The sequence below is a fragment of the Taudactylus pleione genome, unplaced genomic scaffold (assembly GCF_031769625.1).
Source record: "Taudactylus pleione unplaced genomic scaffold, aTauple2 ptg000053l, whole genome shotgun sequence".
NCBI classification, from domain to species: domain Eukaryota; kingdom Metazoa; phylum Chordata; class Amphibia; order Anura; family Myobatrachidae; genus Taudactylus; species Taudactylus pleione.
Genome location: NW_028284455.1, coordinates 29,997,241 through 30,020,446, shown reverse-complemented (window position 1 = coordinate 30,020,446; position 23,206 = coordinate 29,997,241). Strand labels below are relative to the sequence as shown.

At 43.6% G+C, this 23,206-nt stretch overlaps 1 protein-coding gene across 1 annotated transcript in view; it reads right to left on the bottom strand.

Annotated features, from left to right (window-relative positions):
* The window catches only part of CMTM8 (CKLF like MARVEL transmembrane domain containing 8), a 62,744-nt gene extending 39,749 nt beyond the window's left edge, over window positions 1–22,995 (bottom strand). Inside the window, exons 1-2 of the mRNA XM_088463548.1 lie at window positions 22,665–22,995; window positions 22,178–22,326 (exon numbers count right to left, since the gene is read on the bottom strand). Of these exons, the coding sequence (XP_088319674.1) occupies window positions 22,178–22,326; window positions 22,665–22,857 (342 nt within the window). The 5' untranslated portion in view covers window positions 22,858–22,995. The remainder of the gene's footprint in view (window positions 1–22,177; window positions 22,327–22,664) is intronic.
* Window positions 22,996–23,206: the final 211 nt, after the last annotated feature.

The window sequence follows — 23,206 nt, the reverse complement described above, 5'->3', positions numbered from 1 at the left end:
CCAAAAAAACTGGTCCATACTCCTCCTTGTGCTCTAAAATATAATTTTTGTACAAAGATTTCTTTTTAGATTACTTTATGTAAATGACAAAATATATTGAACACTGATATTGTGTGCGGTTCACCTTATTGAAGAGCTTACAAACAATATACAGCGTTACTTCATTTTAGTTTTCTCTTAAAACAATTTTGCAAACTGGACGTGATGGGACTACAAGCAGCTATGGCACTAGTGAAATATGGGGTGGGACATAAATAGCTGAGGGGAGCAGAAAATGTAATCTCAGGTTTGGGTGAAAGTCTTCCAAAGACTTAGAACGGACTGGGTACACGATCCCGGCAGAAAGAATCCAGAAGGTGACAATACCAGCTCCAGAATACCCACGGTCAACACCCCCCGAAGCATGTTGGAGAGTATTCTAACCCTTACCCTAACCCTCCCCCTAACTGTACCTTCACGCAGCCAAACCCTAACCTTCCCCCAGTGCCTAACCATAATACTTACCGTCGGGATTCTGACAGTCGGGTTCCGGAGCCAGTATCCTGATGACTGTTAGGATTCCAAAGCTGGTATTCTGACCACCGGGATCCTGAGTGCCGGGTTGCCGACTACATCCCCTTAGAATAGCGTGCGCCGATTTCGGCCACGTACGAGGGTCAGTGGAATAAGTTGGTGGTATTTGTCGAGAAGCAGAAATGGGGAAATGCTAATGAGAGTTTGTCAGAGCAAGGTGTGGAACAATTTTGAAGTTAAAGAGAATTTAGAGGAGAAATAGTCAAGGAAGGTGCATTTTTAGGGAGCATCTCTTGCTGTGCACAGAGATTTCCACTCCACGAAAGGACTTGAATTTTGCAGCCAAGCTCTGCTGCACATGAATACTGATCAGTACGGTGGAAGAAAAACGGAAATCCTTTTTTACTCAAAATGGGTAGTTTTAAAGCAGTAAGGAGGTTGGGCTTTGCTAAAGCATTTACACATTTGCTCAGAGCCGTAATTAGACTTTTTGGTGCCCTGTACCAGAAAGAGCATTGGCGCCCCCCACTATTTTCAAATAAGAACATAAGACGCACACCCGAAAAAGGGCCATGGCCTCATGGGGAAGGGCCAGGGAAGAGATAGGGGATGCCAGGAAATGATGGGGATAAAAGAAGAGGAAGCTACAAGTGAGAATGACAGTAAACAGAAAATTAACAGGCCTGAACCGCGCCCCCTGCCCTGCGGTGCCCTGTGCCATGGCACAGGTTGCACCACTCTAGATACGGCCCTACATTTGCTTAGCACACCCCTCTCAGCTTTTCCACCTCAGTGCACTTCTAATCTGCAGAGGTGTCGTCTGAAAGTAGCGAGTAGCATACTTACCGACTTTGTATTTTGCTTTCCGAGAGCAGCCCGGTTTGGGGGGGCGGGGCAGGTGATGTAATTAGGACCCAATCGCAAAGCTTAGCCACGCAAATTCCCCATTACATCTCCCCATCCTGCCGGTTTCACTAGGCAGTGGGCAGGATGCTGGAGATCTGAATACACTGTCAGGGGTGCGGGGGGCTACCCGAAAATCGGGAGCCTCCCGCGACTTCCGGGAGTGTAGGCAAGTATGGCGAGTAGTTGTGCTCCTTGATATGGGCTGGAAAATCCAGGTGCACCACTGAAAAACAAAACTCAACGAGCATCTTAAATAAAGTCCTGTGTGGACAAGACCTAGCTTTTGGCTGGGAAAGGTATAACGAGACCATACTGATTAGGACATTATTCCAGGGACTGCTCAGAAGTGTGCCCTAAAGAAAAATGGAAAGCCAGGAAAGGACTTTTTAAAACTAGTAATATCAGTAGGCAGCACCATATTTTTTTGCATATAAACTCTTGGGACATATTGCAGTAAACAGGGGCTAAGATGATACTGAACCTATGCCTCTTATCTGCAGTTTCCATCTTTGCTGAAAACCTCAGAGCATAATTAAGGCAGACTTCCTTCCCACTGTATCTCACCCATTTCCTCTGTCATAGCTCATCGCTCTGCATACTGTTTTCTCCGACAAAATCAGATTTGCTCTGGCCTTCACAATGCGTGGCTAACCCTTACATATTTATTTTTGTTCCATTATCTGGAACAGAAGAATGAAATAGGAAACAGGTTTTGTCAAACTTATTTACAGAACTGATCAAAGAAACCTTTAAAGATTTTTTTCTAATTCTAGAGAACATTTTTGGGGGGTCTCAAACACTCAAAATACACGCCACTACCAATCTTGCTAGACCCAACATAAGATACTTCAATGGGTTCTGCATAATTGGCATTTGCTAGAGCAAAAGGCTGCTCACTTTGCAGATATTTCACAAGGAAAATAAACTAAGGTGATGTTGGCATTAAATCATGGGCACCTAGGTAAGAGGCTCTGGAGCCTTGCCAGTGTTCTATATAAAACATAATGAACACATGTAATTACTATGGACAAATTCTATTCTACTCTGTCCATTACAGTTGCAGTAGAATACATTCCAAGTCATATTTGATCCAATATTTTCTACTTTTCCGTATGTACGGAGACAATGTGGCAGATAGTTTAGGGGGTGTAAAAGTGCACTAGTCCCACATAGTACTAGCCACTGGTCTTGGTTCTTGCAATAGGCCCTTGATAATTTTCAGCTCCTGTCCCATGTGACCCTTAAATCACAGATTATCAATACAAAACTAGCACTGCAAATCTAATTGGGTATAATACAATACAAATTGAGACATGAAGTAAAGTACATCAGCCCAGCATCATGTACAGATTTAATTTAATTTTTTTTTTTTTTTTTAAATACAGTTCTCAAAGCATTCTAGTTTTCAAAAGGGAGCAAGGCGTTGGCATCTGGTTTTATGGGTGCGGAAGGTGCTGCCATCATAAGGGAATGCCACAGTTACAATTATGATATTAATTGGAAGAAAACATCCAATCCCACAAGATAGACACCCACTTTAATAAACGCAGGGTTCTGATCAGTGGCGGAAAAGATTGACGACATATCAGAACCATATTGATACTGACACAATATAACCTACAGCTGTACCAGTTACAAGGGGGTCAGAAATATCCACCTGCGTCACTGAATTATAAACATAAAGGAGGACAAACAATGAGGGCTATATAATATTATCAATAAAAATCTTAGTAGCAGACACCTACAATATGTGTCCCAAGATATCAAACAAATAGGGTACTGATGTACTGCAGCAACATCAAAATATGGTATATTGTATAAGCACACAATATCACATCAGTAGTTGTCTAGCTGACTACTGTGCACTATATTGAACAGCTAATGCAACAAATATAAAAACACATACCTAATCTTAGGAACTCATTAAATTCTACAGTCATCTGTAGCCATGGGCAGAATGACAATAAAAAGTTCAGCTATACTTCAAATAGAGGGTACGGTTTAAGAAACTATGTACATGATACCCAATCAGCAAGCGATCTCAACAATACATAAAGTTTATTCCAATAGTATGCTGTACATTGATATACTAGATCATCAATAGTACACACAAGTTCAATTCAAAGCTTGTTATTTAAGGAGCTTGGTTAGCGTACAAAGGCCCTCATTCAGAGCCGGACGCTCTGAGCAGAGCGCACGCTCTGAATGAGGGCCGTCCTCCATAATTATGGAGCGTCCTCCTGGACGCTCGTATAGCTGTGGGTCACCACCCACAGCCTATACGAGCGTGCAGGTTGATGGCCGCGATGGTCTTGACCATCGCCACTGCGAGCCGGAGCCTGCGGTTGAGTTTCTCAGCAAAAAGGCCCGGAGTGATTTTGGCTCTATCAGAGCCAAAATCACTCCCACTGACATCACTAGTGATGTCAGTGGGCCGGCTTCTGACGGTAGGCGTTCCCTTGGGAACGCCCCCGTCTGGGAGGCACGCCCACCAAAGGGGGCGTGCTGTCAATCAACATCGACAGCACGCCCCCTTTGATCAGACACAACAAGCGAAGGAAAGTCCTTCGCTCGTCGCGTCTGGCGCATGCGCACGACGGAGCTCCCGCCGTCGTGCGCATGCGCAGTGCACACCATCGACCCACTTGCGAGCGGACAGCCGCTTGCGAGTGGGTCTGAATCAGGCCCAAAGTCAGTAAACAGGTTAATGCTTAATGATTAGTGGGTGTGGTTTCAGAATTTAAAACCAAGTATACAGTCACTGTGACCTTTTTCTGTATCAGATGCCACTAAACCTCCCATCGGCACCAAAGTATGGCATTTGCTTGCTAAAGCCACTCCTTGTATTTACCTTGCCACACTCGGTGCTCTATTTAAAAAACTCTGAAAAGCCCTTTAAACAGTGATAAAAGCCAGGCTATTCGAGTTGCGTGTTACCACATGATAATCTAAGATTTCCTCTGTGGACTCCCAGTTGTCATCTAAATTCGCTTCTCCATACACTGTGCACTCACATTAGAATGTTGGTGCAGGCATGTGCTACATTTGCCTGTACAAGTCATCATTTCATTCTTCAGGAAAGGAATAGTGTGGGTACATCCCCTTCCCAGCAAATATGCCAGGGAAGGGAACCAGTATAGGATGCGTATTCATTTACAAAGTAACATTTTCTTTTCATAAGGGTGCTAAAACAGGTTGGGTAGGATCTCTCGACTGTCGGGATTCCGCTGGTCAGAATACCGACAGCGGCATCCTGACACCCATAGGAACGCATGAGTGATTTCCTAACACTCATCTAGATGTTTTCCCAATTGAAGATAAAAAAAAAAAAAAAAAAAACTCAACCAATGTGAGCGTTTACTGCTGAACTCTCACCCTATTACATTTGGCCCCAGTACAGTCAGAGCTTTCATTACAATTATTATATTATATACCGTCGAAGCTGGATGATTGGCTGAGACCAGATCTTAAAATTAATATCAAGCGACGCCATATTAGGTTGCCTCTGACGACGCCATCTTGCGTCGTCAGCATGAAACCATGGTGTGTGATGCTAATACGCTATTATTAGCATCGTGCGATCGCATTGCCACTGCATACTGTTTAAAACCCTATCATACCCCATACGCACGGATACACAAATATATATATTTAAAGACTTCATATATTCAGTGATGACAGACTTGTCTTGTAGACATGTCTGACAAATAATCAAGAATACACAAAGATACTGTGAGTGCTTACTTCAAATATATACACAGTATGTCTGTGGGTTATATTTCAATTGCCAGACACTGATATGCACAATTGAAGTGTCCTAAATGTAGATTAATAAACAATTGCCAGACGTGTAGCTATTGTTAACAAATATCCAATGCCGATGTATTGAAGTTGTACTAGGGGAGCCTTTTGTTAAAATCAGATTTTTTTGCCAAGGCCTGCTCCATCCATGAACAGGACAAAACCCCATTCTGTTATTCCTTTAGTCCAGGCAGAAGTAAAATAAATAAAATAACCAGTTTGAGGAGATATAGAGAAATTATATATATATATTATATAACACACACACACACACACACACGATCATATGGGTATCCACAATGCGTGCGCACATATATACAGTTGCAATTATAAATAGAAACACAGTGCACATTTTTCCGCTGCATGAAGACATACAACGCATACTTTACATATAATCATAAATATACACGCACGCATAAAAGGTTCCTGCACATTATGGTTTATATTAAAGTTATTAATTATGATATAAAATGCATGTATTTAATATTTATGGTATACAACATGATAAACCTAGCATGTTTGGTACTAAACTGACACTGTTTATTTCCAGATATCTGAACCTATCAGCGAGGGAGTCACATCTTGCGTTCGATGGTTATGGAATATAGGAAATTATTGGTTAGAATGTGTACACTGTAATGTAGTGTCTCTAATTTAAATCAATTAGAGAACGACAATGTAATCTGGAGAATTGGGACATACCCCTAGTGAACTGCCCTATGAACTACAAAGACCCAGAACCAATGGAATTATGTTTGTCTGTCTACATTGTTGTTATCATGATCTGTTAGGGTATATAGCCTGTGTCCCGGTCCCAGTTAGTAGCCATTCTCTGGGATGACCACAGACCTCTGGATTGATGACTGTAACTGGGACCGGTGCGCTTGCTTATGTATCGACTATACCTTGTGATTGTATAGTTTGTTTGCGCTAATTGTATTTAGATCACAGCGTGTAACTATCTGCTTTTTGGTGAATAATATCTTTTTGTGCTTTGGAACCACAATCAAAGTCTGGAGAGCAATTATTGTTTGTGCGACTCATAACGCTATTTAGCAACATTTAGAGTTTATAGGTAGGAATCGATAATACACACACATTGTGACAGGAGCAGTATGCTTTCACATGAAGTTAATGTGGAGCAGCAGTTTGTGCAGAGATGGAGCAATAAACATCATGGTATTGAGATCCAGTCCAGGTTTTCCTGGGACCAGTTGTAAGCTACAAGCAGGGCTAATTAGCAGCACCTGTTATCTGCATTTAAAGTTGTGTCAGTGCACATTCACAACGATCCTGACGGTGAATTAGACACCTAGGTTATAGGCCTGGGGGTGATTAGAGTTAGGGATCCTGGACCTTAGGGTTCACAAAAAAAAAAAAAAAAAAAAAAAAGTGTTTTGCTGTATGGAAGATTCGGTGTACCTGCTGAACATCTTGCCTGTGAACACTGCACTGACCTGTATATCTGCCTGTGGTGAGAAAAACTTCTGTTGGATTTTACTCCGGTCTATGCGATTTTGGTCACAAATATATATCTCAAAACTCATTGTGCAAATTAAAAGCCTATAAACATTCATTATTTACACTACAGTTGGAAAGTGCGCCCCCCATTATTTACCACCCACTGCCCCATTATATTTGCAACAACTTTCCAGAAAGATCACAGGAAACACGTTGCATTTGGGAAGGTCACACACCAAAACTGCCACTTGTGACAAACTGCTACCCTGCCCTGGCATAAAGGTTTACCGTATAACTGCTGTCACACATCAGGGTTCCACAGTCATCAGTGTTCCTGCTGGACACCAGATACATCCTCGAGTTCCATGATTGCCAACAAGCAGGGTGGTTGGCATCCTTCCGGAGTCATGTCATGAATACCGCCCTCTTGGCCACTATCACCTGACTGTCTAACTGCCAACCAGGTTCCACTATTAGTTCCCCTAGTATGCTCAGCCTAGTGTTTCCGTCCTCCATGTTTGAAGCCTTGATAGTCATGATTCTCAAGCCTGGAAAGGCACCCTTGAGTCATACCATCCTATATCCCACGTGACCACAAACCCAGACAGGAGTCACAGCTGAGGTGGTGGTGGTGTCCTTAATGGTTGAGGACACTTCTTCGGGGGTTTAGGATTAATTGGACAAAATTTTATATTTGTCCCCTTCAAGGTAGGGGTACCATGAACTTCAGTGGATGGTATAATGCAGTACAATTTGGGTGCCCACTAGTTTGTGGAGTGGTTTAAGACCTCCAACGAGAGAAGTTCACTAGCAGCAGGAAAGAGACTATTGTGTCTTTACGTCAGGCAGCCAGTGAGAGCTGTAAGGGGTAGGGGTCCTCTACTTGACTTCTGCTAGACACACTCTAGCTTGTTATAGAATAGATATATACACTCTACTGGCTGTACCTTACACCCTCTTAGTCTGTTTTTATATGCAATAACTCCCTCAACACTAGATGTGGTGCTTCTAAATGTACATTTCAACAAGGGCTTAGGGAATACCCGAAAGTTATATGGATTTTTGTTTGCAGTACTGAATAGTGTGCAGGAAACATTAGTAGACACCCCTCCACTAAGTCTCTTTGGTGCAATAATAAAGGAAAATTTAAATAGCTGTACTTTCAAACTTATATTTGCTTTTTTCCCCACTGGCTAAAGTTATTATAGCCAGGCTATGGATAGGGGGCAGAGTATCCTAGCTATTCCAAATCTCTAGCTGTTAATTATACTATAAACTACAAAAGCTACATTACAGTTGAAACTCTAGTCATCGATATAAAAATATCTAGTTTTTTTTTAGAAGTGGAGATGTTGCCCATAGCAACCAGTCAGATTCTACTTAACATTGAACTAGCACCTTCTAGAAGACAATAGCTAAAATCTGATTGGTTGCTATGGGCAACATCTCCACTTCTAAAAACTCTCACTTTAGTAAAGTTACCCCCTAATACGGAAAGCCCTCTGTCCCTAGGCCAGCCCTGTATGGATTTGATCTGAGCGGATTTACTTTTGCATGTTTCTTATCCTTTATTTCTCCGTTTAGAATTTCTCCTTGTAGAGCAGGGATGGAGAACCTCAGGCCCGGGGGCCGTATAAGGCGCTCGGAATCATTTAGTCTGGCCCTGAGCTTTTTCCCCCGCTAGCCTCATCTGTATAGCAGGGTCCCTAGACTGGCACCCTGCAGCCAGAATCTATGCAGCAGTGATGCCTGGAGCGTCCTTAGGACGCTTCAGATGGTCACACCGCTGCTCTTACAGCTCCTCGGAGCATCCTCTGGATGCTCTGGGCATTGCTGTAATCACCAGCTATTGTGGCCCACCCCATGTGACATCACATGGAGGGGCATGGCCTGCACTGGACCCGTGAATAATACTATATACATCAAATTGGCCCTCAGCAGATAAAAGGGTTCCCCACCCCTGTTGTAGAGTATGTGTTTTGTAGACTCTTTGCAATTCATTTCTTTCCCTTTGATACAAAGTTGCTTACTTTGTATTCCATATGTACCTCATCTTCTCAGTACCTTGTTTGTAGCCATTAAAGGATTTTTTTTTCTTCATTAAACATCTATGTTATGGTGGCTTGAATGCACTTTTGAGTTGTTTTTAGCTTTGTTGCATTTGAAATATTACAGAAAAGTATAAAAAAATAATAATAAAAAAAAAAAAAAATAGATGACCACACACACACACACACACACACACAATCATACATTTGTTTGTGTTAACTTAGAAAAAAAAAAAAAAAAAAAAGCACGGATGTGAACACAGATACATTGCTTGGATGGGTGTGATCCATCTCTGACAAGCATCCACTCAAGTCTAGTCTTCCAGTTTTAACAGGAATATTGTAACTGGGTCCACCTATATCCACCCCCCGTAAATACACACAATACTGTCCTACTTATGTATAAACAACAGATTGCTGATCAGTACATGTCATACTGTATGTACAGTGCTTTCGTTGAGTTTACAATGCTCATCTACAGTGCCCTGTCCCTTGGACTCTGTCTTTAACTTGTAATCTGATAACAGCACCGAGTAAAAAAAGTAATCATTAAGGAGTTTCTACCTTTGAGTCATTGAAACTTCATAGGCAAACTGAAACCTTGAATTTGGAATAAAATTTAATTAAATATTTCAAAAAAGGTACATGCTACAACTAGCATAACAACATAGGATTCAAGAGATACCCTTCTGCAGTTAATACAGTAGAAGCAGGGCCGGTGCTCGGAGCTCCCCTACAAACTATACATTTGCGCCCTCCTACAAATAGGTCCTCTTGACATGTCTCTCTTTACCAGGGCCAAAACTAGGATTTGTGTCACCCGGGGCAAGGACATCATTTCCATAGAGGACAAAAAGGGTGTGTGGTTTTGTGACACAGTAATGTCCCTTACAACACATTATGCCACAGTAAGGCCTCTTTTACATTAAGCCACAGTAACGCCACATCTCCCTGGGTGAGCTCGAGGTGGCGCGGGACAGGACTGTCACACATTGGAGAACTGTCAGTACTGCAATCATAGTAATGTGGCACAGCTCGCGAACCAATTTGAGCTCACGGACCGGCATCCTTTGCCGATTGGCTTGCGACCGGCACCACATTAGACTGACTGTCTCTGTGCCTCTCAAGGCTGGGATGCGGCTCCAAATCCACAAGAGCAGCAACCTAGCCTCCGGCACCCGGAGCATGTGCCCCCCTAGGTGTGGCCCTGTCTTTACAAGGCTTCATATTTTACAAAATTGCATGTTGCGCTTCAAAATAAGTGTGATTTGACTCCTGTATATGTACTCGCCTTATTCATTGCTCCAAAAAGTGGTAGAAAAAATAAAAAAAATAAAATAAAAATTTGCACCCAGTTTCATTTTTTTGTTTTACCATTTTATACACTTAAGCTGGCCACACATCTAAAGATTATCTGTCTAACCAGCCAACTAGTTGATTGGTTGGAATGAAAATCTAGTAAGGAATGGGAGTAAATGATGATCAGCAATTTGCTCCTAAATGCTTTCATTCCTTACCAGATTTTCATTCCAACCAATCAACTAGTTGTCTGGTTGGATGTAAGTTGGTCTAGTGTGTGGCCAGCTTAAGCGGGGAATCCAATTGTGGGCGGGATATTTAAAACAAACCTGCGGTGCCACTGGAAATGGCTATTCAATTAGGTGACTGAAAATGGGACGCGGTGAATTCTATAAAAAAATTTTTATTAAATTTAAAAAAGAAAAGAAAAAAAAAGGGACGCAGTGATTTTTCTCACACCTCCAGAGCATGTTTAATTTTTCCTAAAATCGTTAATTCAGTGGGACTTACTCTGGGACCCCTGCCCACCCCCAATGAAGACTATTTAAGCAATTGAACATTTCCAAATAGCTTAATTAGTCCTCAATTACTCAGCTTCCAAAGCAGTGTCTTCTGCATCCAGCATCGGAAGCCAGGTCTTCTACGGCAAGGAGAGTATGCGAGTGTGCGTGTGTGAGACCCCTGGTGTGAGTGACCCCTCCCACATGTGAGTGTATAGCTGGCGTTGGGAGAACTACATCTCCCAGCAGCCCATGCGCCTCCCAGCAGCATCCTCCCCAGTGACAAGATGGATGGAGGCCACCGGGAGCCGCAGAGATCAACTGAGAATGCCGAACGGGTGAGTATCAATTTTTTTGTGTATGTGCACCGAAAATGCTGCGACCACTTTTTTTTAAATTGGATACGGCGGGGGAGGGGGGATAATCAGGAGCACACAAGCCTGCAGTTATACAAAATTGGGCATGAGGGGTGCATGTTTTTTTTTACCTTGCTAAACTTTGCGCCCAACTGAATCACCCCCATAATGTTTGTATGCAGTTGATAGAATAGCTTAGCCTAAAGCTGTCTGACTGGCTCCCTCACCTCAGTCAGGGACAGGCAGCTGCCAATCTCCCCCACTGTACGGTGGGTCCTCCTCCTGGCATTGTGGTTTGCAGCTGAGGCAGCTGCTCCATAGCTCCTCTCCTTGGGCACAGGAGAGAGAGAGGTAAAAAGAGGGAGGGTGTACACATACGGCGTGATATCACACATTTAAACTGCCGGTCTACAGGTTATTGCTGGCAGTGGCGAACTTATCAAGGCAGGGGAACAAACTAGCTCCTCCCGCTCAGGGGCAGGCAATGCAATCAGTTCCTGGCCGGGCTGCCGCAGATATAAATTACATTGAAATTCAGGCAGATCAGTGATCTGGCTAAAGATTGTTTTGGAGCCGGGACTACCCATTAGCCAAAATCAGCCCCACGTCACTCACCCCCATAGCGCTGCATGGGATCGCACATCACACCCCCTGATCGACTGATCCTGCAGTAAGATCAGGGGGTGCGATGTACAACCCCACGGGTGCGCTTGGTTCGACATCAGGCCCATACACTGTGCGATATAGCAGCCAAATTGCACCAGTCAGATTGGCTGCTTTATCGCACAGTGTATGGGCCGCTTTACCCATGACCTAGCCTATGATAACCTTTGTCCAGTCATAGACTAGAAGGGAAAAAAAAAAAGACAGCTGGGGGTTCATCTGCAGAAAATCCTATGATTTTAATATAATTTACGACTAAATAAGGTTCCATCACCTTTAGGAAATTAAGAACTTTCCTTCATAGTACAGAATTTAAAATGTTGCACTTTTGTGTAAAGTACATAGAAGCCAACAAAAAGCTTGTGAATATTAACAAAAAGGTGTGTTTTTTTAAATACTAGGGGTAAAAGTAATAGCCTGTGGACATCGGTGAGTCCCATGCGAGGACATCACCAAATCCATGTAGCAGTCAACGTTTCGACCTCTTGAGGGTCTTTGTCAAGACAAGTCACCACATGTCAACCATCCAGCTTGCTGACCAGGAGCAAGCTGGATGGCTGACATGTGGTGACTTGTCTTGACAAAGACCCTCAAGAGGTCGAAACATTGACTGCTACATGGATTTGGTGATGTGAACTTTCGATATTAAAGTGTCTTTTTGATTATTTATCATAAATTGCGGTGAGTGCCCTCTGTGGCTGTAAAAAGCCTAACTATAGATGTTTCATTGGAGCACCTTTCTGGTTATCTCCCTATTGGAGCATCCCGTGGACTATTTATCTCTGGATGTGAGTGCAGATTATATATTTTACACACATACATATATACAAGGATCTGGCACTCACCATTCTAGAGTCAGCACACCAGAGTGCACTACCAGGCAATACCATAAACAGGGTGGCACTCCTGGATTAGTATAAATGAGGAAAAAACTGCAGAGACTTGCAAGGTTCGGTTCTATTACAAAACAGTCATCAGGCACCATGAATAATATTGTCTTTTACAGTAGAACTAGGGGGTTAAAAAAAAAAAAAAAAAAAAAAAAAAAAAAACAGACGAGGAATTGTAGGTGTTAACACATACTTCCTCTGCCCGAATGAGCGAGACCCAGGTGACTCCTGTCATTAGAGGAGCTGGGCGCTTCCGTAGGAGCTGCCTGCTGATTGGCTATGAGTGGTCAGGTTGTCTGTCAAACTTTCCCCCATAGACTTCAATGGTGGTAAACAGTCATTGAAGTCTATGGCGGGAACCGCTGCATTGTATCCTTGCGGTTCACATCACAGAATACTATTTAGCTGTGAAAGGGTCCCTTGGTTGCAGCATTACAACCCTGCTGGAAAGAGCCCGATGCTGGTTTATGTAAATACAGGGGAACCCTACTTTTTTTCCCCCCTGTATTTTCACAACAGGACTGGCTCAGAAAAGCCCAGTGCTGGTTGTGATTTTAGGTGTTTTCTTCTTAAACACAGAAGCATGCATGGATCTATGCATGTTTCTGTGTAACTCGGACCTGCTCAGGTTATACTTGCTAGCCTGAAGCAGGTCTGATTTTTACGAGTTTTAGGTCTATAACAGTGGCCGAGTTGTATTCTTACAATAGCAAAACAACTGGATGTGAGTTTTGCCATTGCGAGTTGCGGGGGTGTGAGAAACATGCGAGTTTGCATGTTCTTGCACTCAATTACATACAGCGTTCTAAAAATGTGCGAGTACAGTACATTTTGCCCCTGGTATTTGTCAAAATATAATTTGTTTGTTCTGTGGGGCAAACAAGAAATTACATGATTCTGTCATCTTCTGTAGGACAGGGAGTCAGCGTCAGCCTTTCTAAAAACACAATTAACAGCCACTGAGCCTTCTGAAGGGTTTCAGTTTTTTCTTCCATTCATCAACCATCTTTTTTATAATGGTGAAGAAAAAAAAAATGCTTTTCTGCCTTATATTCATTGTAGCATTAGCTTACATTTCTCAAAAATGTATGACAACACAGCCATAAAGGTACTGGTTGTTAGTATATTACCACGGTGTAATCTAAGATTAAAGAGGGGATATAAGCAACATAAGGAACTAAAGACAGACATTAGAAAATAAAGAAATGGTATATGAAAAAGCATTTTTCCATTATCTAGGTTTTACCTCCACCTGGGTACTGTGGCGTCTATCAACACAGGCCTCAGGTTACGGAGATAGCTGCCATTACTTTAGTGATGACAAGAGTAGTTCCATGCTACATATAGACACATTGAGAAAGGCTGCGATATCATCACGGGCAGGTAAACAAGAATGCTTTCACAAAAGGTGATGAGTGCTCACTTGCATGCATAAAATGAATTGCTCTCAGACTGAATTAATTGAGCATTTTCAATAAAAAGGAAATTTTTATTTTATTGAAAGGGGGCATTGTCCATACTAATATAGTTGGGCTAGTTCAGTGGTGGCTCTTCAGCTACAAAAAGGTGCCAGCAGGCCAACCAGTGTATACCTTCAAGACTACAGCTAAAGAGCCACATGATGTCCCTTCATGCTGCAGAACAAAACACTGAGTTTAAAGAGAGAAGGCTGCATAGGCTTAAAGAAAATTAAGCCCAGATGTTGAACCTTGCAATTTAACATGTAATTTGGCTGGCCTAGAGAGATAAAGTTTTCTGACCGTCTAATGTGTAAGGTGCCTACACATTAGACGATATTTTATATGTGTAAAATGTCCAAATCGTGAGTGTCCACTCACGATCACGATGCGAGGTACGACCAGCGGGTACGCGCATCTTCAGATCTTGCCTGCTGCAGATAAGATTTGCCACGCTCATACACGTTTTGGTGCAAGATAGATCTTTACTAGTCATATTGGACACTTTTTAGCACCATATCGTGTCCTGAAGTGCCTGGGAGCTGCCGGGGAGAGTTCAAAGGAAACTGCTCACGATATCGCATCGTGAGCACATAGTCTAGTGTGTAGGCACTTTTAGGTTATGCATTTGGCCAGACAAAAAGATTTTGGAATTTGATTAGTCAATTATCTATAGAAGGAAGAAACTGGGGCCTGTTTTTCCACCATGAGATTGCTTTAGGGATGGCCATCAAAGGGATCTGTGTATTGATGGCATAAAACCATCAATGGATAATCCTACCATGGGCGACATGCCAGTCAGGGAACGGGCCAGAACTTAATGATGGCAGGGCTAACCGGAGGGCCAATCACTGAAGGGGCTGGCCTAAGTGGGCCAACAGGGGTAGAGGGGGGGGACCCTGCTCCTAGGAGCTTACAATCTAGGGGAAAGGGGGACACAGTCAAATGAACACAGCTCTGAAGGAAGGGCAATGTCAGATGATCAGTTGTGTAAATATATACGCTTTGTTGTAATTAAAAAAGAAAAAAAAACAAAAACTACAAATCAGGTAGTTGCTTTGGCCTCTCCACAACTCTTTCCTGATTAGATTGGTTACTTAAACTTGGGGGGAGGAGAAACTCCACAATTCATTGACAGATTGCAATTTGGTAGTCTATTGCAATAATAATAATAATAAAAAAAATAAAAAAAAAATAATAATATGTTAAAAGTGCATTATGTAGTGAATGTACAGTTTTCCATGTCCCCTTTCATCGTTTTTTAAAAAAAGTTAAGGTAGAAAATTTGCTTGTTCATAATCAGGTCCAATGTAGGTCAATAAGATTTAGTTTCCCCCCTACCTTTTATATGTATTTTTCTTTAACCAGGATAGTCTTTCACAGGTCTATCCTGTTTCCCCACTGTTAGTTTCAGTGTTACCTGGCTCCACCTACAGCAGCATCCAGTGGTGTTTGTAAATACAGTGAGAGCGGTTGGCCAGCATCTCCTGCCTGCCACAGACACTCACCATCTGCAGGATCCAGTTGCTCCGTTAAGCTGCTGTCAGTGGTATACCACTGTGTGATGCTGACTGGTTAATGGCTCTGGCCATCCACCAATCAGTGGTGGGATTTATTCACACACTGATTGGTGGATGGCTGGAACTATCCACAGAGTGCATGAAGCTGTAGGAGTCAGGACTTAGATGATAGGACCAACCAAAGGCAGCCAATGGGTATTAGACATTTCATTTTGTCACCGCACGTTGATCTGAGGTCTAATATTTAACAGGGCGTGGGACGAAAATGCAGTGGTTTTAATCAGCGAGTGGGAGTATTACAAATTTGGGTCATATTTTTCAATTATGGAGAGTAAATTAAAGATTTGGGGTATGATTTTTATGAGTGAGGGGGTAGGCAGAACTATGGTATGAGAGAGGGAGAGAATATGAAAACTCATCCTTTTGCCCCTCAGCAGTAACTGTTAGATCAGGCTACATTGGATCTATAACTGCTGATGGATTAGGCTGGAGATAGTTTTCCTGCCACTCACATACAGATGTGTCCTTGCTCATCTAGCCTCAATACGCCATGCAATGCGATATGCCTGCCGTGAGTGTGCCATCAGGACCCATGCAGCCCTGCAAGTGTAACAAGTTAATCAGTGCAGTCTCCTGGTGCTTTCTAGTCGCATCGCATCTTAGATGGATCTTCAGCAATGAAGATGCCCGACTCTAGCAGAGCCTCACACGACCAGTCATGACACGAAAGGCTGTTTGATGCAACAACAATGATGAGTGAGGACACATCTGTAACAGGATTATATTTAACCACTGAGAAATGCAGGCTTACATGCCAAGCTACACAAAAGCCTGTGTACTGTAGTCTATTCATGTAGTCAGGAGGTTTTCACAACTAGCAATATTCCTTCTGCAAAGAACAGCAAGCACAATAAGAAGTTTTTTGAGGACATTGACAGCAATGCACACCTGATAATAACAATGTACGAATGGGTGGCAAGAATCATGCTGCTGTGTTCCACAGAGTTACAAAATTTGTTTATAATTCATGTAAATTATACAAATGAGCAATGTTCTGTTCCCATTTATTTATTAAAATAAAAAAGTTAATGTCTAGAAATTGGACCCTGACCACAGATATAGGCTACATTCTCAATAGGCGATAAAGGAAACCTGTAGGTGTGTACCAATACCCCTTACAGACTTGCGCCTAAAATCGGGGTCTGACATATGTCTGAAATGAGCAACCCCGGTTTAACAGTCCCGGCTCTGCGACCCTATTCGCTAGCAAGGTTTTTTACCGGGACTTACAACCTGTGTCAATGACCCGGCTCAAGTGTGAAAGGTGCATCCCAGGTCATGCCCAAAACAAACTGATGGCCGGGAACAGTGTTGTTTGGAGATTAGATTATCTCCAAGCGCCCCCTGAATGCTGGAAGACCCCAGTCCGTTGTAAAGGATGGAAGGGGTAGCCCGGCTGAAACCAGTGCTCGGTGTCCCGGGTCCGAGCCGGGTTGAAGCCAGGAATTTATATATGAAAGTGGTGTAATGGTGCATACACACGGGACGATTCGCTCCATGAACGAAATTGTCCTGTGTCCCCCCGGCAGGGGTGTGCACAGTGTCCTTAATGACACTGAGCAGAAACACTGAACGAAATAAAGAACGATTTCTTTCAGTGCCGGCCACCCTCCCTCATCCCCGAACATGTTCAACCTGACATGATAGTCAAGTTGGACGGGAGGTTCGGGCGAAGAATAATAACTGCCAACTACAAACGGGAGCGCGCATTGGTAGTTTTCTTTCATCGTTTTGGGGCAGAAACTGAACAATATTTTGGACGACTGAACGATATCGTTAAGTTGTCAAAAAAATAAAATAAAATTGCTGCGTGTGTACGCACCTTAAGTGTAACTAAAGCAGGACAAACTACCATTTACCTGTATGAGTGTTCGGATTCTTTAAATAAATTATTATTATTGCTTTTCTCAGATTATTATTATATATATATTTTTTTCAACATACTAGAATAATGTTTTATAGGTTTTTCATGATGTTAGCTCTATTAATAAATGACCAAACAATGGTACAGTGGTCTAGGCCACGATGAGGCCCGCAGTAAATGTGAATGCCAAGCCTGCCATTAGAGATTATATATATATATATATATATATATATATTTTTTTTATAATGTAGTCAATCAGCTGCACTCTTAACACTCCAGAATCAACTTTTTGGAATGAGTGCACTGCCTCCGCCCAGTACCCAGACAAGCTAGGCTGACTCCAGCAGGTGCTAGTGACAGCTGAGTCAGTTAGACAGGCCGACCTCTGACATATATAACTGCACATGTACGGTGCTTCCGCGTGTCTTTATTCTCGGTCGTTCCAAGGGGACGATTGGACCCAGGATACTTACAGCATCCAGAGCCGCAATACGAACTACCCTGTATCACCACCTCTAGTATATAGGGCACCAGTGCTACCATCCACCGGTGTATTTACCTCAATCACGCCCATGGTACTACAACGCCAGCAACACCCTAAGCTTCAGGCTGCCGTTACTTATATATTCTGCATACCGCTGTTATACCTGTGATAGCCCTGCGTCATATGCTACTTGTTGTACTGCCTGATTCAATAAATCTAAGAACTGGTTAAGCTGTACCACGTGTGGACTAACCGCCACCAACCCAATAATGGTTACATATTTGACACCACCATGTACCTTGGTCAAAGGGCATTATACCCTGGTTTAACCTTGTCTGGAGGACTACTGCTCCCAGCATGTCCATTCATATTTCATATTGACAACCTCACCCTAACAGGTTGTGTCACACAGTAAGTCATCATTGCTCACTCTGCTAATACAACTTCTGTAACCACAATCCCTGGCTTCATAGATACTGCTGGTGTTCTATAAAACAGGAAGTCAAACTATTCCAATAAGAAACTTTTACAGTCTCCCTGCACAGGACAGAAACCACAGTTATTTAATTGGCATCCTCTCCACTGCCTGGACATGGTACGCCCCCGCAGTTGAGATACGATTGAGTGAATGGACTATTCACATTCCAGCTTTATCTAGTATTTACGCTGAGATCAGATTCAGCAGCACCACCCATCGATTAAACTAAAATGGAGCTAATGTACTTTTGTATACAAAATCCATCTAGTTATGAATGACGAAGAGGTTAGAAATAAAAAAAGTACTGTAAGACACAAACTATTACTAAGCTTGGATCTTTATGCTGTATTCTATGCATTTGTTCAGGGGGCAGAATGGGACAAAGTGTTTTGTTAATGAGAACTAAAGATTATAAATTTGGCAACTCACTATGCAGTTCTTTATTAAAAAACAAACACACACACACACACACTTAATAATGGAGAACAGAAGAAGAGCCTGATTTAGTGGTGGAAACACAACAATAAACACAGGCGCCTCACCAAGGATCAGTGAACTCCTACTGCTGCTCTCTCAAAACATGGGTGGCCAAGACCCAAACAATATGCAGTAGAAAGAACCACGAAGGAGAGATGAGCGCAAAAGGAAGGTAAAAAGACTATTATCCCTGAACACAAAAGGTTTCAAAATCCACATACATACAGTATGATAACACACACACACACACACACACACACCTCTCCAGAGCAATATATTGAAAGGATATCCAACATACAAGTTCCTTTAATATAGGACGTAATAGAATTTAAGTGTTACCACGTTAGGTGCACTGATTTAGGCAGTTATAGTCTTTGAAATAAAATGCCCTTATAAAGGAGTCATATTTCCTATCCATATGTATCAATATGTAATTAAGTAGAAGTCCACTCCAAAAGGCAACAACATATTTGTTATGTTGATTTGAAAAAACGTGAGTGGGGAGTTATCAGAGCTCAGTTACTCACAGTACTGTGGTATATAGTTGACTGCTCGTTAGGAATTCCTTAGCGTTGCAGTCTATACAGCGGGTTCAGTGTAGATAATCAGGGAATAATACCAGCGCTGTCGTCCTCTACTCTGTGAACAGCTTGTCCCTGTCACTGTGGAGTAGTATTGATCGGCAAAGGTGAGTGTCCCGAACTATCTTAAGTCCTTTGTCGGGCAGGTCCAGACGGGATTTAGACTAGCAGCAATGCGTCCGCCGGTCTATTCACTACATCCCATACATAGCCCTAAGATGGTCAACAAGACCAACTTCACTACTTTGCTCACATGCCCCAGCTAATTTTTCACATGCACATCTGCCCTCCAATAATTCCCTCACATTTCCCTTCGCTTACATATCCTATTTCCCCAACAAATTAAACAGTTCTAACTACATTGTGCACTAAACAGCGCCAATACACTTATTTACAGTGATACACATACAACATTCATTTTATACTTTGCACGTTAATAAAATCTAAAATATGTATTACAGAACTATTGTTGACATGTCCAGTTTCCTCCCACACTCCAAAAATATACTAGTAGGTTAATTGGCTCCCAAAAAAAAAAAAAAAAAAAAAATGTACCCCTAGTGTGTACATGTGATAGGGAATATAGATTGTAAGCTCCACTGGGGCAGGGACTGATGTGAATGGCCAAATATTCTCTCTGTAAAGCGCTGCGGAATATGTGTGCGCTATATAAATAACTGGCAATAAATAAATGTTAGTAAATTATGATTATTACATAGAGACAGTTTACTGTAGTCAGACTCAGACACTCACACCGCTCTCTGCCCGGGCAACAGCCTGATTATTCTCTGCTCCTCGTCTCAGAGAGGAAGAGGAGGAGCAAAAGGGAAAAATTACTAGAGGGTGGGCGATTGGCTGGCAGCAGGGGCATGTGATGCAGTCTGCCTAGATTAGTGCCTTGTTGAACCCAGGTCCCTGACGCTGCAGTGCTGCTGGAGCCTGGAGGGGCTGGCCGGAGAGTGAGGACTCGGAGACAGACTGGCAGACAGTGTGTGTGTGTGTAACACTATGATGCTGCAGACAGTTACTTACGCACTGTCTGTCAGACAGTCTCTCAGTTCCGACTCCCTTACAAGCGTGGTCGCCGGGCGGGTCACCTACAGTCTCAATCATGTGACTGTGGTGGCTGCTGCCCGGCCTGAGCAGACTGGAGTGGGGGGAGGGCAGACAACATTAGTGCAGCGGGTGCGGTTGGCAGTGGCTTCACAAGTGCCGCGGGCCGGCCGGACGTGATGGATGGTGCGTGATTTTGGGCCTACAGGGTCAGCCTGTCTGTGACTGGCTGCTGGCGTAGCCATAGTGCGGTGGCCCGGCCGGCTGGATTTACTAGTGCAGGTGCGGCTCTAATATGCTGTCACTGACAACTAGACAACTATAGGGTGCCCATAGGCAAATGCCTAACTTTGCCTAATGGTAGCGCCGGCCCTGGCTGTACTCATCTATGTGACAGCCAGAGCAGTAAAAGGGCCAGGGGCCCCGTGCAGGGCCTCCTTCTCTCTCCCCGGTTGATGCGATTGGCCAGCTACCGGGGCATTAGTAGACTCCGGGTACTAGAGTGTGCCCGGAGTCTACTGTGCATGCGCAGAAGACCGGAAAGATGGCCGCGGCTTCCATTTTCCGGTGTTCTGAGCAGCGCTGACACCCGACGCGGGACCACGGACAGGTGAGTTTAAAATAATATGGGTGCAGGGTGTGTGGTGTGGGGCCCCCCTGGAACCGGGGGCCCGTGTGCCCCGCACACACTGCACCCATTATAGATACGCCATTGAAAAGGGCTAAGTTTTGTTCTGTGCCAGGCCGCTCCATAAGCGCCCAACTTCATGATGAGTGTGCATGACTTCATTACATTGTGCAGGGGGGGCGTGGCCTGCAGCATTGGGGAAGTGCAGCACTGAACAGAGCACCTCGCACTCGGTGTAGCGGCACCAGTCGCACACCTTTAGTTACGGGCCTGGTGTACCCATATGCTTGGTTTGAATAGTTGTCATTGCCAGTGCACTCTTACACCAGCCCCATCCTTAGTGCCATAGATCCATCTGAAAACTGGCATATTTAGCATTCATTAAACTTTGCTAATGTGAGATTGTCCTGTTACCACACTTCAGCTGCAAGTGGAGATATGACAGAGCTGTGTACAACTGAATTGCCCATAAATGCATGCACCCGGGTACAGAGCAAAACTACTCTGCATCTACCTCTTTTTCACCAAGGCGTGTAAGGCAATGTCAGTCAGCTACTATCACCAGTTTCACAGGGGAGGGTTTTTATTATTACTATTTAAGAAAAAAAAAAAAATACCATTGCAAGAGAACACCGGAGAGTCTTTTCACTGCATCCAATATCACTCAGTGATTTTTGCCTATTTTAAAAAGGTGCCCACACACATAGCGATATTTTACACGATTTGGCCAATTTCGACGAATCGGGTAAAAAAAGTACAAATCGTCCCCGCTCGTCGTACATCGCATCTTCTGATCTGCCGTGCTGTAGGGCAGATTAGCCAATCTGGGATACAATGCATTGGCTGCAAGATGGATCTTTAGTCAGATTGGATATTTTTAACTCCAAATCGTGATCACGACGGCAAGGGAGCTCCCGTGAAAGTTCATGAGGAAATTGGCCATAAAATCGTATCGTGAGGACATCGTTATGTGTGTGGGCACCTTTAGGCATTGTCATAATTTATCACCTGTAAATCAAAAAGCAAACACACAAACTATAAAACTCCATAGAGAAATGGGACATCATAAAGATAATTGTACATGGGCATTAGCAGGCAGCTGCCCCCCTGAGAGAGGGTGCCTTATAGTCATACTCACTATCTCTGCCAGCAGAAGGAACCCAGGGACAGTAATGAGAAAGCTGTGGTCATAGGACAGGCTGGTATTGCTGGAAAACGCCTCCCTGTGGTGAGAGCTGGTGGTGGTGGTGACCGTGTGTGATCTGGGTCGTTCCTCTTCCATCTCCCCTGTAGAAATGCCAGGCAGTTAGACGTCGTCCACCCACATTCCCCCTTCTTCTTGCCTGATCCTGCACCCAGTAATGCCCATTCAGTGACGCTCCTAGAGCTAGAAGTAGTGTGCCCTGGTCTGCTGAGGTCTCTCGGTGTATACAGAACACACACACAAAAGAGTGGTAAGTGCAGAGAGCTGTCCCCCTCCTCCTCCAGCCAGGGGGCAGGGGCTGGGCGGTGCTCAGGTGCCAACAGCAGCATTCCTACTACTACTGCTGCTGCCTGAGTGCATAGTATGTGCATAGTATGGGACCGCTAGTGATGAGGACGCACAATATAATAAAGTACAATACCTCTTTTCGTCTTTTCATAAGTCTCCTCATCTTCATACATAAAGGTGACGGCTGCTGGGGCAATGAAAGGAGAGCGGGTGATGACGAGCTGCTTGTCCCAGCAGGCTGAGGGAGGCTGATGCCACTTATCGCGCAGCACTTGTGGTGGGCACCGGCCGCCCCGGAGAGACCGCTGGGGTCTGTCTCCCTCCATGATAACTCGGGTGCTCCAAAGTCTCCATTCACCGCTGGCAGACTGAGCTGCAATTTGTACGTACAGGTGAGGTGGAAAACCGGGACTCCCTGCTCCTGAGTACTGACCTGACTGACTGTATGATGGTCCTGGCCTGGTACTAGCGGCCCCTCATATGAAGGCCCTGGGTGTCAGTCCTTGTTGTTCAGGTTTCCACTTATTACCAGCAGCTGGCTACTGGGAGCACACGGGAGTTTTGATTTCTCCCAAGCAGAATAATTGAATTAAAATGCAAATACAGTCACACTAGGTATATTAGGATTGAATGATGTGTATTTCATACATGGTATAAGATTTTATATGCACAGTA